The 12273-nt window shown below is 42.4% G+C and overlaps 1 protein-coding gene across 3 annotated transcripts; it reads right to left on the bottom strand.

The window, feature by feature from the left end:
• Positions 1 to 1054: 1054 nt before the first annotated feature.
• psma6l (proteasome 20S subunit alpha 6, like) lies at positions 1055 to 11974 on the bottom strand. 3 transcript variants are annotated; one of them, XM_036557115.1, is made up of 7 exons: positions 11658 to 11974; positions 9906 to 10000; positions 9319 to 9400; positions 5085 to 5240; positions 4002 to 4180; positions 2095 to 2189; positions 1055 to 1413 (listed from the first exon to the last, which is right to left on the bottom strand). In XM_036557115.1, exons 1-7 carry the CDS (start codon positions 11731 to 11733, stop codon positions 1356 to 1358), a joined length of 741 nt encoding a protein of 246 aa, XP_036413008.1. In that variant the 5' UTR covers positions 11734 to 11974; the 3' UTR covers positions 1055 to 1355. The 3 variants fall into 3 exon arrangements, with proteins under 3 accessions (XP_036413008.1, XP_036413013.1, XP_036413022.1); XM_036557120.1 differs by lacking the exon at positions 11658 to 11974 and adding an exon at positions 11417 to 11512; XM_036557129.1 differs by lacking the exon at positions 11658 to 11974 and adding an exon at positions 11413 to 11491.
• Positions 11975 to 12273: the final 299 nt, after the last annotated feature.

Below are 12273 nucleotides of genomic sequence, written 5' to 3'. Positions count from 1 at the left end.
GTGCATGAATGAGCTATAGATGGTTCTATGCAGAACCTTTTGAAAAGCATTCTATATAGCACCCAGAAGGGTTCTTCTATTGTTACAAGCTGTTCTTCTATTGTAAAACTGTTCATGGAATATAGAACCATGTTCTTTACTAAAGAACCCTTTTTAAGAGTGTGTCTTCCAACCAATGACCACTGGGACAAGCTCCAACACCTACAGTGAACTGGCTCCACCCAGTGGTCAGAGACAGAACTGCACACTGAGGTGAAAGCTGTGCATTTTACTGCCTCAAATGAGGTCTGAATGAGGCCTTCCACAAATAAGCACTTTTAAAACGCCTTTAAGAGTCACTACACCTTATTTACCTGTAACCTAGCAACAACAGACATCTGTTATAAAATAAACAGGATCAAAGTAGTATGTAAACATTGTTTAAACGTTTAAAAACAGTTCATACAGTCCATATAGGGAAACTTGGCTGCAATGGCCCATATTCAATATATTGTTTTTGTGATGCAACAAAAAACCAACACATATATCCACCTATTCCTTCAACAGCAGTTTAGCCCCGCCCACTCGTGCGTACAAGGAGTTATAAGGAGTGTTTCAGCCTGGACTGCTTGTTGAATGTGGTGCAATACACGACAACCAATCAGAACAGAGCTCATTTGCATATATCAGTCTTAAAGGAGCAGCTTTTTGGAAAAAGTTGTGTGAAACCAAATTACGGCTGTTTTTTGGCACATCAATGTAATTCTGAGTACTTAAATGTATTTAAAATGACTGAAATGTCTTAAAATCACTGTAATGTCTTCCTCTGTACAAACACCAACTCAACACTGCAAAACAGACGGATTTCCTCACTTTTTAAGCTGAAACAACAAATAATTTCTAAAATCTTACTACTTTTTGCGTATCGCTGTATTAATATTCAACATATCAACAGAAGAGCTGGAGCATTCGGAGCAGGACAGGAGCAGAATGGGAGCAGGACAGGAGCAGAACGGGAGCAGAACGGGAGCAGAACACTGAGAGAATGAAAGGGAAAGTAAACAGAAGCTTTTCGTTCGTTTCTGTGTGGAGTTTTATTTGAGTGAGGCTCTAAAACACAGACAGGGTCTCTAAATAAAGGTAATGAATCAGGTTTTCAGCTGGTAACAGATATTTAATCTAATCCGAGTCGGCGCCTCTTTAAAACCTCAACACTGTACAGTGTTTCCTGTAGAAATGATTACTGTAAAAAAGAGCTATATTCAATCAGCAGGTTAAAACGTGAGGGAGGTTCACTTTCCCGTCCTCAGGCCCCGCCCCTCGGTGGGTGTGGTTTATAATGACTGGAGAAGGGGGCGTGTCCGAAACACAGCTGTCTACTCCCTCTCAGCTATGGCCACCAGGTGAACCTCGATCTCCTCCTCAGTTAGAGTTCTGAAAGAGAGAGAGAGAGAGAGAGAGCGAGAGAGAGACAGAGAGAGGGGGGAAAAGGAGATACAGAGAGAGAAAGAAGCAAGAGAGTGAGAAGAAGAAAGCAGGAGAGAGGGAGGGAGAGAGAGAGATAAAGTGAAACAGACAGAGAAAGAGAGGTGAGAGAGACAAAAAGAAAAGACAGTGAGAGAAAGGAGAAAAAGAAGAGAGAAACAAGAGAGAGAGAAAGAGAGAGAGTTACAGAGAGAGTGAGAGCAAGAGAGAGAGAGGGAGAGAGAAAGATAGAGAGAGACACAGAGAGACAGAGAGAGGGAGAGAGAGAGAGAGAGGAGTGAGAAAGAGAGAGAGAGAGAGAGATACAGAAAGAGATACACAGAGAGAGAGATACAGAGAGAGTGAGAGCGAGAGAGAAAGAGATACAGAGAGAGTGAGAGCGAGAGAGAGAGAGATACAGACAGAAAGGGAGAGAGAGTGAGAGCGAGAGTGAGAGAGAGATAGAGAGAGAGTGAGAGTGAGAGAGAGAGATACAGAGAGAGAGAGAGAGAGAGAGAAAGAGAGATACAGAGAGAGAGAGAGAGAGGGAGAGTATTTGTAAGCACTGTGTCCATAGTTCAATCTGCAATGATTTAAGTTCTTGTAATAAATAAGTATTAAATTAATTAATTAATTGAATCTGAAACACACCTGAATTTGGGGTTCTCTTTACTAACCACGCCCACCTCCAGCTCACTGGACTTGAAGTCCAGCGATAAAACGGACGACAGGCAGGAGATCGCCATCTAGAGCACAGCAGGAGAACAGAAGAGTTAATCAGAACGGTTCTTTAGAAATGAGTCTGAGGCTGCGTTCACACAGCAGGTAAAAGTGGCCCAAATCTGATTTTCTCACCAAATCCGATTTTTTTGTTCAGCTGTTCACATTACCTTTAAAGGTGATCTGTATTCGACATCAGTCTGAACAGATCAGCTCCCAAACCGAAAAAGACCAGTGCTTCACATGGCGGCTCGTCCAGAGGTAAACAGTCATGACGGCCAGTGAACGCCAGTCGCTCCTGGAGCTTCAGTTTCACCTTCACCAGCATCACAGGAGCGAGTATAAAGTTCCAGTGGTTGACAGCTGGACTCATCACCCACAGTGTGTTCGAGTTTGCCGTAAAAAGGGCTCGTTATTCACCCACGGCCACTTCTTCGGTTCGTGTCCTCGGATTCTTTAAACCTTTGATGAGTCTCTTCTAATGTTTTAGTACAGAAACATCAGCCTAAATGTTCATCAGCCTCAGCAGCGCGAAATTATGACGAATGTCGAGTTGGACTGACGTAAAAGTTGCATGAATTCCGATCTGACTGTTCAGACTGAGTCGCGTTGCCGCAGATCGGATGCGTATCGGATTTCAGTACCACATATGAAAGCGTCTCAAATCGGAATTGAAAATGTCAGACTCAGTGTGTTTATCTGTTCACACTGACACACAGACACACATCTGAGTCTCATATGAGGAAAAAGATTGGATTTGGGCCACTTTTACCTGCTGTGTAAACGTAGCCTTAGTCACTCATTGAGCGCAAAACCTCGGGGCAGGTCACACTAACCAGACTCTACCCGTCCTCTAAGCACAGTGAGCGCGAACAATAGGGCCCCAACAACACTATGCTGCAAAACAGTGCTCAAAAACAGCCCCCTTGGTTGAGAAACCCTGGACTATATAACCTACTACCACCCAAAATGCTGCTATATATTTGCTATGCGACGCTATTATGGAGTTAATTTTGTGCCAAAAGTTTCAAATAAAATATTAAAATCCACAAGCAAAATATTAAGCATCAAAATATCCAAAATATGTTGCAAATACAAATAATGAAACTTATTTTTTCAAAAAGATTACTACTCATTTTCACTCATTCTGATATGTTTTACTCATTTCGACAGTCTTGGCTTTAATCGCTGATACATATTTTGCTTCTGAAACTTTTCTTTTGCTTCTGACTATTGGCACTTTTGAACAGGGGGTGGGTCTTAGAAGAGGGCGTTCACCTGCACTTTCTATTGGTCAACTGATTTGGAGTGACAGGTCAACACTATAGTGTATCTACTGGTTCTTAAGGAGGGAAACTAACTAAATCCACAATTTAACAGGTAACACTTATGTTCTTCATCATATTTGAAGTTGTACTGAAAGTAAAAGGGGTGGGGCTTATGCTATTGACACACCCACATTTACATGAGCCAAATCAACTATATACAATCAGTGGTGCATGATTACAACTCTTTAGAATCAAATACTGAAGAATTAAAATAAAAATCTAATTTAATTTGGGTGCAAGAATCAAAAATTATATCAAACGTGAAAATGTGTCGTTATTCCTACTACAATACTGATCATTTCTGATGAACAGATGAAATATGGTAGTTATAATATTTCACTGAGATACGAGGTTTTGTTCATACAGCAGCGATATATGACGTAGTGGTTTCTAATACTGAACACTTTTCCTTCTACGTCCGTCTAACCAGCCGAGTCGAGCCCTGTAATAGTTTCTGTCGTTATCTGTCTGATTTCCTCCTCAGTGTTCAAGCTGGTGCTGCTGTTCTACCTCCACCGTCCTGTCGAAGGTGAGCTCTGGCCTCTTTTTCAGCTTTTTCTCCAGGTAGCTGTTGGCCTCCGTCTGTTTGGCGCCGACGGCTGTGGCCCGGAACCCGCAGAAATACCCGGCCGGGTCACACTTGTACAGCACGGGGCCGAGCTGAGGGTCTATCGCCACCAAGATCATACCTGAGAGAGACCACCAGTCAAGAACAAGTCATGTTTTCACAGCATCCGATCATTAAATCAAAATCACACAGAGATAATTTAACACCTGGAAGCCACAGCCTGCTTTACATTTCATATTTTATATGTTTTATATTTCATATGAGCCCAATAATGTCTATGCAATTTCCTTTGGTGCATGTCAGAGTAGGATATCCAATCATTTTTCAAAGTTTCTGCATTATTAAATGGTTAAGATGTAAACAGAGTCATTCAGAGTGGTTTGGTGTGAAACACTCTGTTCTAGATAAACTTACTGAGTCAGAACTGAATGACTTTGTTTATGTTCCACCAGCTGAATTATGCAGACAATTTTTTTAAAAAATCGCAGGAATTCCCTTTAAAAAACAACAGAAAATCCAAACATTTTTGTTTGTAAATAAATATACAAATTGCATTTAATCAAAAAATATATCTGAGCACTGTTAAATGTCCTTGCAGAGTATAACTACATTAAATTTGTGTCACTTAGACCAGCCACAACAAGCTCTGTGGAGCTCATCCTACTAAACTTGCGCTACTTATTGCGCTACTTTATTGAGTTACTGCAAAACAAACATACAAGATTAAATATATATGTAACTGTCTGTTACAACATACAAACTCACATCATTTCCAAGCTTTAAAGCCCTGTGTTTCAACTAGAACGGCCTAAAAAATGTTCATGTGCACCAACATACTATTGGACATCCCATAGAGGAGCTAGCAAAGATGAGCATTATTATTGAGGTGGGTTTTGTGGCTGAAGGCCAATGTTTCACCACTGATATTGATACCACTTTTACAGCAGAACAGAGTACAGGGCACGAGACAATACAGAGAAAGAGGCGCATGTTGACGATAAACAGTAAACAGGAAGTGGACTCACAGCAGCCGAGCGGCCTCATCTCAGCGTTCTGTGTGTAAACCTGAGAGATGTCCGCGACGCGTCGGCACAGCATGTCCGCCGTGATCTCGTAACCGAACTTATACTTCCACTCGGCAGCTTCGATGCGAGCACGATGGACCTGCGAGCGGCTGTCCGCTAAACAACAACAACAACAACAACAACAAGAGTGTTAGCACATTAGCGCATGAGCTTTTGAAGACAAATAGAAATAGTGAAGCTTACCAGCACCAAACAGAGCATATCGCTGTTGTCTGCAGAAAACCTCGTATCTCCAAAATGGTAACTTTACAGGAGAAGGAAAAAACCTACTTTACTTTTAATGTAAGTCAATGGAACCAGACTTTTTTCCAAGTCATTTTGGGACGTTTCTTTTGGTCCATTCATCTTGAAATTCAAACACATTATAAAGAGTAACAGGTGTTTTCAAATTATGTCAAAAACTGGAAAATGTCAAAATTGGAGATACGAGGTTTCAGCAGCAGTATCCTGGTTTTGGTGGTGTCCAGCTATGCTAGCAGTCTTCTAGCAGGGTTAGCAGACTCTAGTACTGTTATTAGCAGGGGGCTATGAGTGAGTTTGACATGGGGGGGCCACATTTGCTACTATGAATCTGCCACTGAAGTCACAGAGCTGAATAGCTGCTTGACAACAGCTCTGAAGTGACTCAATGGGCTTACTGTAATATTTCTGTTTATTGATCTGAGAAACTGGCACTGAACAGTATGAAGACACTCGAAGAAGTGCTTACTTGTGTTCCCTGATGAAGCTGAAGTCAGATTCTTATTCAAATTTAGCTGTTCCACCTTAAATGGTGCGGCAGTTATTAGCGCCTGCCGCACTGTTTAAGATTAAATGGGCATTTGAAGAAAAAGCTCACGGACTGGAAGCTGACTTCGGCCTCGTTGGACTCCATGGCTAAAATTAGGCTGATATGCAATGTTAGTCCTGTCTCACATGAACATCTCGTAAAAATTAGACAAAAAGTTTGATTTTATGTGGTGAAGTTGTTTTGTTTGCTGTGAATTCCAAAGCTAATGGCGAAAAAAAATGATGCCGTTTTGGAAGTGCGATTTTTTGCCACAGAGTTCTTCAGCTGGGCAACCGTATGGACCCGTGAAAAAACATATGGAGCCCTGCGGAACCGTATGGAGCCCTGGGGAACCGTATGGAGCCCTGAAAAACCATATGGAGCCATGGGGAACCGTATGGAGCCCTGGGGAACCGTATGGAGTCCTGGGTAACCATATGGAGCAATGAAAAACCGTATGAAGCCGTGGGGAACCTATGGAGCCCTGAAAAAAACGTATGGAGCCATGGGGAACCATATTGAGCCCTAAAAAACTGTTTGGAGCCTTGAAAAACCATATGGAGCCCTGGGGAACCGTATAAAGCCCTGAAAAACCATATGGAGCCCTGGGGAACCATATGGAGCCCTGAAAAACCGTATGAAGCCATGGGGAACTGTATGGAGCCATGGGGAACCGTATGGAGCCCTGAAAAACTGTATGGAGCCATGGGGAACCATTTGAAGCCCTGAAAAACCATATGGTTCCCCAGGGCTCCATATGGTTTTTCAGGGTTTCAAATGGTTCCCCATGGCTCCATAAATTTTTTCAGGGCCCCATACGGTTCCCCATGGCTCCATACATGGCTCCAGCCCTGAAAACCGTATAGAGCCCTGGGGAACCATACGGAGCCCTAAAAAACTGTATGGAGCCTTGAAAAACCATATGGAGCCACAGGGAACCATACGGAACCCTGCGCAACCATATGAAGCCCTTAAAAACCATATGGAACCCTGGGGAACCATACTGAACCCTAAAAACTGTATGGAGCCTTGAAAAACCATATGGAGCCCTGGGGAACCGTATGAAGCCCTAAAAAACGTACGGAGCGCTGAAAAACTGTACGGACCCCTGGGGAACTGTATGAAGCCCTGAAAAACCGTATGGAGCCCTGGGGAACCGTATGAAGCCCTGAAAAATCATATGGAGCACTGTGGAACCGTATGAAGCCCTGAAAAACCATATGGAGCCCCGGGGAACCGTATGAAGCCCTGAAACACCATATGGAGCCCCTGGGAACCGTATGAAGCCCTGAAAAACCATATGGAGGGTGGGGGAACTGTATAAAGCCCTAAAAAACTGTATCAGACCCTGGGGAACCGTATGTCCCTGAAAAAGACCCTGTCTGAAAGGAAGCTTATGAGCAAATGGTTTTAGCTTTGAGTTTTTTTTCCTTGACTTTGTTGACTTTGTTGCCATCACATTTTTACTATGTTGTGCCTTTGGGGAGTGAACACATGCTTTATATGTCAGGATGGTTCACTGATAGTTAGGTTTATGTTCAGTCTTATGTGGAATGAAGCATCTGGAAAAAGGTATCTAGCCATGTTAGCCTCTTCAGCCTCAAACTCTGCCTCAGACGGATAACTAACTGTATGCGTATGACTGACTTCGTTTAATGGTGCATAGCGCCTGATTTTGAGTCTTTTTTCAAATGCTAAAATCCGTTAAGTCTCAAATATTAACTATAATCATTCATACACACGTGGTTTTTTTAATGAGGCCCAATACATGGAGCCAATCAGAACAGAGCTTATTTACATAAAGCAGTCTTAAATGTGCCAAAAAAATTAGCTATAAAATTGAAAAATAATATTTTTCACACTGCAGCTACACAAGAGGACCAAATTACACACATGGGTAATGGGTGTTCGTTATTGGTCAGACATTTTACTGTCACAATAGTAATAACAGTAAACTTTACTCGATACCTGCTTCTATTTGATTGTTTTACCAAGTTGTATTTAACCAATCAAGTCACTGATATTTGTCTAATAATATGCTCCATAATCTATGAGCCAAAATTAAAAGTAAATCTTCACTTTTATATAATATAAAATATATTATATATGATGTTTAAAGAGGCTGGTTAAGCAGACAGTACAGCGCTGATGTGCGGTCTGGTGTCAAATTGGTGTTTGATTCGGACAGTGCACAGCGAACTGAAGCAGGGGTCTCCAGACTCGGACCCTGACCTGGTGCAGACTTGAATACAGGTGTTAACATGTCTAAAACGGACTAAAGTAAAAGTTTGATGGGCACCAAAACAAGGTGGGTGCAAAAGTCTTAACTCTCAGTTAAGAAATATCCAAACTGACATTTAGTGAATTTCACAGTATAGTAACGTAAACTGTGGTCAAACGTACCAGTTCATGTGTCACAGTAAAAACATTTTAACCAGAATAGTGATCTGCAGCTCCTCTCACTGCACATGAACTCACTGTTTGAGAAACGTCCTGAAACGGAAATTGTGATTGGCTGTGCCAAGTTTTTTTGTCTAGGGGTCAGCGCTCTGCAAGCATTAGTGTCCTGAACTCAGTCAGGTAGCAGTGGGTTGTCACTTCAGCACTTGCAGTGAAAAGTGGTGAGTCAAATCCCACTCAGCCCTCCATCGTGGTCCTGGAAGCCCTTCAAATGTACCATCCTGTACGTTGTTATCACAGTGGTTTGATAAAAAACCTGGAAAATAGATGATGAGTACCCCCAACACTATAGCTTGGTGAGTACTCACTCACTGGTCATCTAAGTCGCTTATCCTCCTGCGTCACAGGGGGTGCTGGAGCCTATCGCAGCGTTCAATGAACTGGAAGGCAAGAAACACCCTGGACAGGCTGCCAGTCCAACACGGTACGGGTAGTTCACTTCAATGTAGAAATACAATGTTGTGTTTCTTTGCTAGTTGTGGTGTTCAAGGCACTAACGTTGCTAACGTTTACCTGGGCTGCATAAAATAAGCCATTAATTCAACATAATTAGTCATAATGTTCAGTGCACGGGATCCCCTTGCTCCATTGCTCAGGCTCCTACCTACAGCGCCAACCACAGTGCGTTTCAGGTGATGCTTGCACATTAAAATGAATGGGATCAGTCAGTCACTCAGTGAGAGACAGACTGGAGCGGTCCAGCAAACAAGGAGGAGTTCTGACTAAACTATGTTGGGAAAGTTAAAAAAAAGCACTGACTTTAAGTTTCGTGTTGATCTGATTTTAATTATTTAGTTTGTAGCTTTAGTGCTAAAAGGAAAGAAACAAACACGACACCAAACATGTCTTGGTTGAACTTCATTCAGGGGGTAAGTATTGTTTTTACCACACACACACCAATAAACTTCAGCCTAAGCGTACATTACAGAAAGACCAGATACTGACCATAATGTCCAGTCATCACACATCCGATGCGCGACGTGAGGCGGAACATGTTTGTAATAGTAGAAGCATCCAGAAGCTTATCCTGCATGTGTTTGAGGAGAAAGAGAAACAGATATTAATTGAGCAAACAAGCCGAAATGTTATACAGTGTAAACGGTTGAAGTCATTCAGAGTGGTTTGGCGTGAAACATTCCATTCTAGAGAAACTTACTGAGTCAGAATTGTTCACAGTGGTGGTGATAGGAACCAGGCGTCCACATCTAAAAGCTCCCTCAGGGATTTGTGAGACCCCAAAATAAAACATTTCCACTATTTTTCCATCATCAACATCCCATATAAACTCAGAAGACTCGTGTAGGTTCACTGCTGGTTCTGGATAGTAAATAAAATGTCTATATTTGTGTTGTAGTCATGGTGACCCCTGGTTCCTATCACCACCACTGTAAAGACATCTGAACCATTTCACACCAAACCACTCTGAATCTCTCTGTTTACATCTCACACACTGAATTATGCAGGCATTTCGAAAAATTTTAAAAATCAACAGACTTGCCTTTTTCTAGCATGAAAAGGCTGCCAGAACTTACCGGGATTTTCTTCTGTGTGACGACTACAGCGCAGTCTGTTCCTCTGATGCCCACGGAGGTCAGGCCGCTCTGGGCGATGGCCTTGAAGGCATATTCTGCAGGGGAAGTGTCAAGGCAGGATAGTATTTTCAGTATTAAAGCTGCAATAACTAGGATACATAACTAGACCACAGTTAACTACAAGGCTAATAACTACATTACAGTTAACTACAAGGCTAATAACTGGACCACAGTTAACTACAAGGCTAATAACTGAACTACAGTTAAGTACAAGGCTAATAACTGAACTACAGTTAAGTACAAGGCTAATAAGTGGACCACAGTTAACTACAAGGTTAATAAGTGGACCACAATTGACTACAAGGCTAATAACTGAACTACAGTTAACTACAAGGCTAATAACTGAACCACAGTTAACTACAAGGCTAATAACTGAACTACAGTTAACTACAAGGCTAATAAGTGGACCACAGGTAAATACAAGGCTAATAACTGGACCACAGTTCACTACAAGGCTAATAACTGAACCACAGTTAACTACAAGGCTAATAACTGAACCACAGCTGACTACAAGGCTAATAACTGAACCACAGCTGACTACAAGGCTAATAACTGGACCACAGTTCACTACAAGGCTAATAACTGAACCACAGCTGACTACAAGGCTAATAAGTGAACCACAGTTGACTACAAGGCTAATATTTACACTACAGCTGACTACAAGGCTAATAACTGAACTACAGTTGACTACAAGGCTAATAACTGAACTACAGTTGAATACAAGGCTAATAACTGAACCACAGCTGACTACAAGGCTAATATTTACACTACAGCTGGCTACAAGGCTAATAACTGGACCACAGTTAACTACAAGGCTAATAACTGAACTACAGTTGACTACAAGGCTAATAACTGAACTACAGTTGAATACAAGGCTAATAACTGAACCACAGCTGACTACAAGGCTAATATTTACACTACAGCTGGCTACAAGGCTAATAACTGGACCACAGTTAACTACAAGGCTAATAACTGAACTACAGTTGACTACAAGGCTAATAACTGAACTACAGTTGAATACAAGGCTAATAACTGAACCACAGCTGACTACAAGGCTAATATTTACACTACAGCTGGCTACAAGGCTAATAACTGAACCACAGTTAAATACAAGGCTAATAACTGGACCACAGTTGACTATAATGCTAATAACTGGACCACAGTTAACTACAAGGCTAATAACTGAACTACAGTTGACTACAAGGCTAATAACTGAACTACAGTTGACTACAAGGCTAATAACTGAACTACAGTTGACTACAAGGCTAATATTTACGCTACAGTTGACTACAAGGCTAATAGCTGAACCACAGTTGACTACAAGGCTAATAACTGGACCACAGTTAACTACAAGGCTAATAACTGAACTACAGTTAACTACAATGCTAATAACTGGACCACAGTTAACTACAAGGCTAATAACTGAACCACGGACTAATAAACAGACCCACAGCTCGCTCTGCTGGTCAGGCCGGATGTTTAAGGCTGGATTGGGAAGAGTGGAGGAGGATGAGTGGAGGGGGAACAGCGGAGGGGGATGAGTGGAGGGGGAACAGCGGAGGGGGAAGAGTGGAGGGGGAACAGCGGAGGGGGATGAGTCGAGGGGGAACAGCGGAGGGGGAAGAGTGGAGGGGAGATGAGCGGAGGGAAGAGCGGAGGGGAAGAGCGGTTAAGGAGGAGTGAGGATCTCACCGACTTGGTAGAGGCGCCCTTCGGGAGAGAAGATGGTGATGTGTCGATCAAACCCTGCGTTCGCTCCGCGAGACATGATTAAAGACTACAGCGCGAGATCAGCATCAACACGTCAGACTGAGCCCGGACGGAGAGAGAGAGACTCGGAGAGAGAGACTCGGAGAGAGACTCAGAGAGAGCGACCCGGAGAGAGACCCGGAGAGAGACTCTGAGAGAGAGAGACCCGGACAGACAGCGCGGAGAGGGAGCGGAGTGAATAAGCTCTTCTGCTTCCTGAAGCCGATTCTTTCACTTTCTGTTCGCCCGGCCGAGGCGGAGCTTCACGCGGAAGGAAGATGAACGTCTCGAGCTCAAAACAGCGCTTTTTATCATTTTTACATTTCATTTCATTATTTATTTCCGTCTGTGAAACAAAGGTTTTCTTAATTGATTAATCGATTTATTTATTATATTTTATGTTATCCGTCTCAGTCTGGGTCACAAAACAGCTTATTTTATTATTAAACCTTTAATTAAATATTTATTTCTGAATGTATTACTGAATTATTTGTGTCTCAAAGAGCAGAGGAATTCATTATTGACTGCTTTTTCATCTAGTAATACGTTTCAGCCTGAA

The sequence above is a fragment of the Colossoma macropomum genome, unplaced genomic scaffold (genome assembly GCF_904425465.1).
Source record: "Colossoma macropomum unplaced genomic scaffold, Colossoma_macropomum, whole genome shotgun sequence".
Classification (NCBI taxonomy): domain Eukaryota; kingdom Metazoa; phylum Chordata; class Actinopteri; order Characiformes; family Serrasalmidae; genus Colossoma; species Colossoma macropomum.
This window is presented reverse-complemented; position numbering and strand designations above follow the sequence as displayed.

What these genes read in the sequence shown, in the direction of transcription:
- psma6l (XM_036557115.1), bottom strand. Translation starts at nt 11,733, where the DNA reads ATGTCTCGCGGAGCGAACGCAGGGTTTGATCGACACATCACCATCTTC. An exon ending in TCACACAGAAGAAAATCCCG is followed by an intron (nt 9,401 to 9,905) that starts GTAAGTTCTGGC and finishes AAACACATGCAG; the next exon opens with GATAAGCTTCTGGATGCTTC. An exon ending in GATGAGGCCGCTCGGCTGCT is followed by an intron (nt 4,181 to 5,084) that starts GTGAGTCCACTT and finishes GGTCTCTCTCAG; the next exon opens with GTATGATCTTGGTGGCGATA.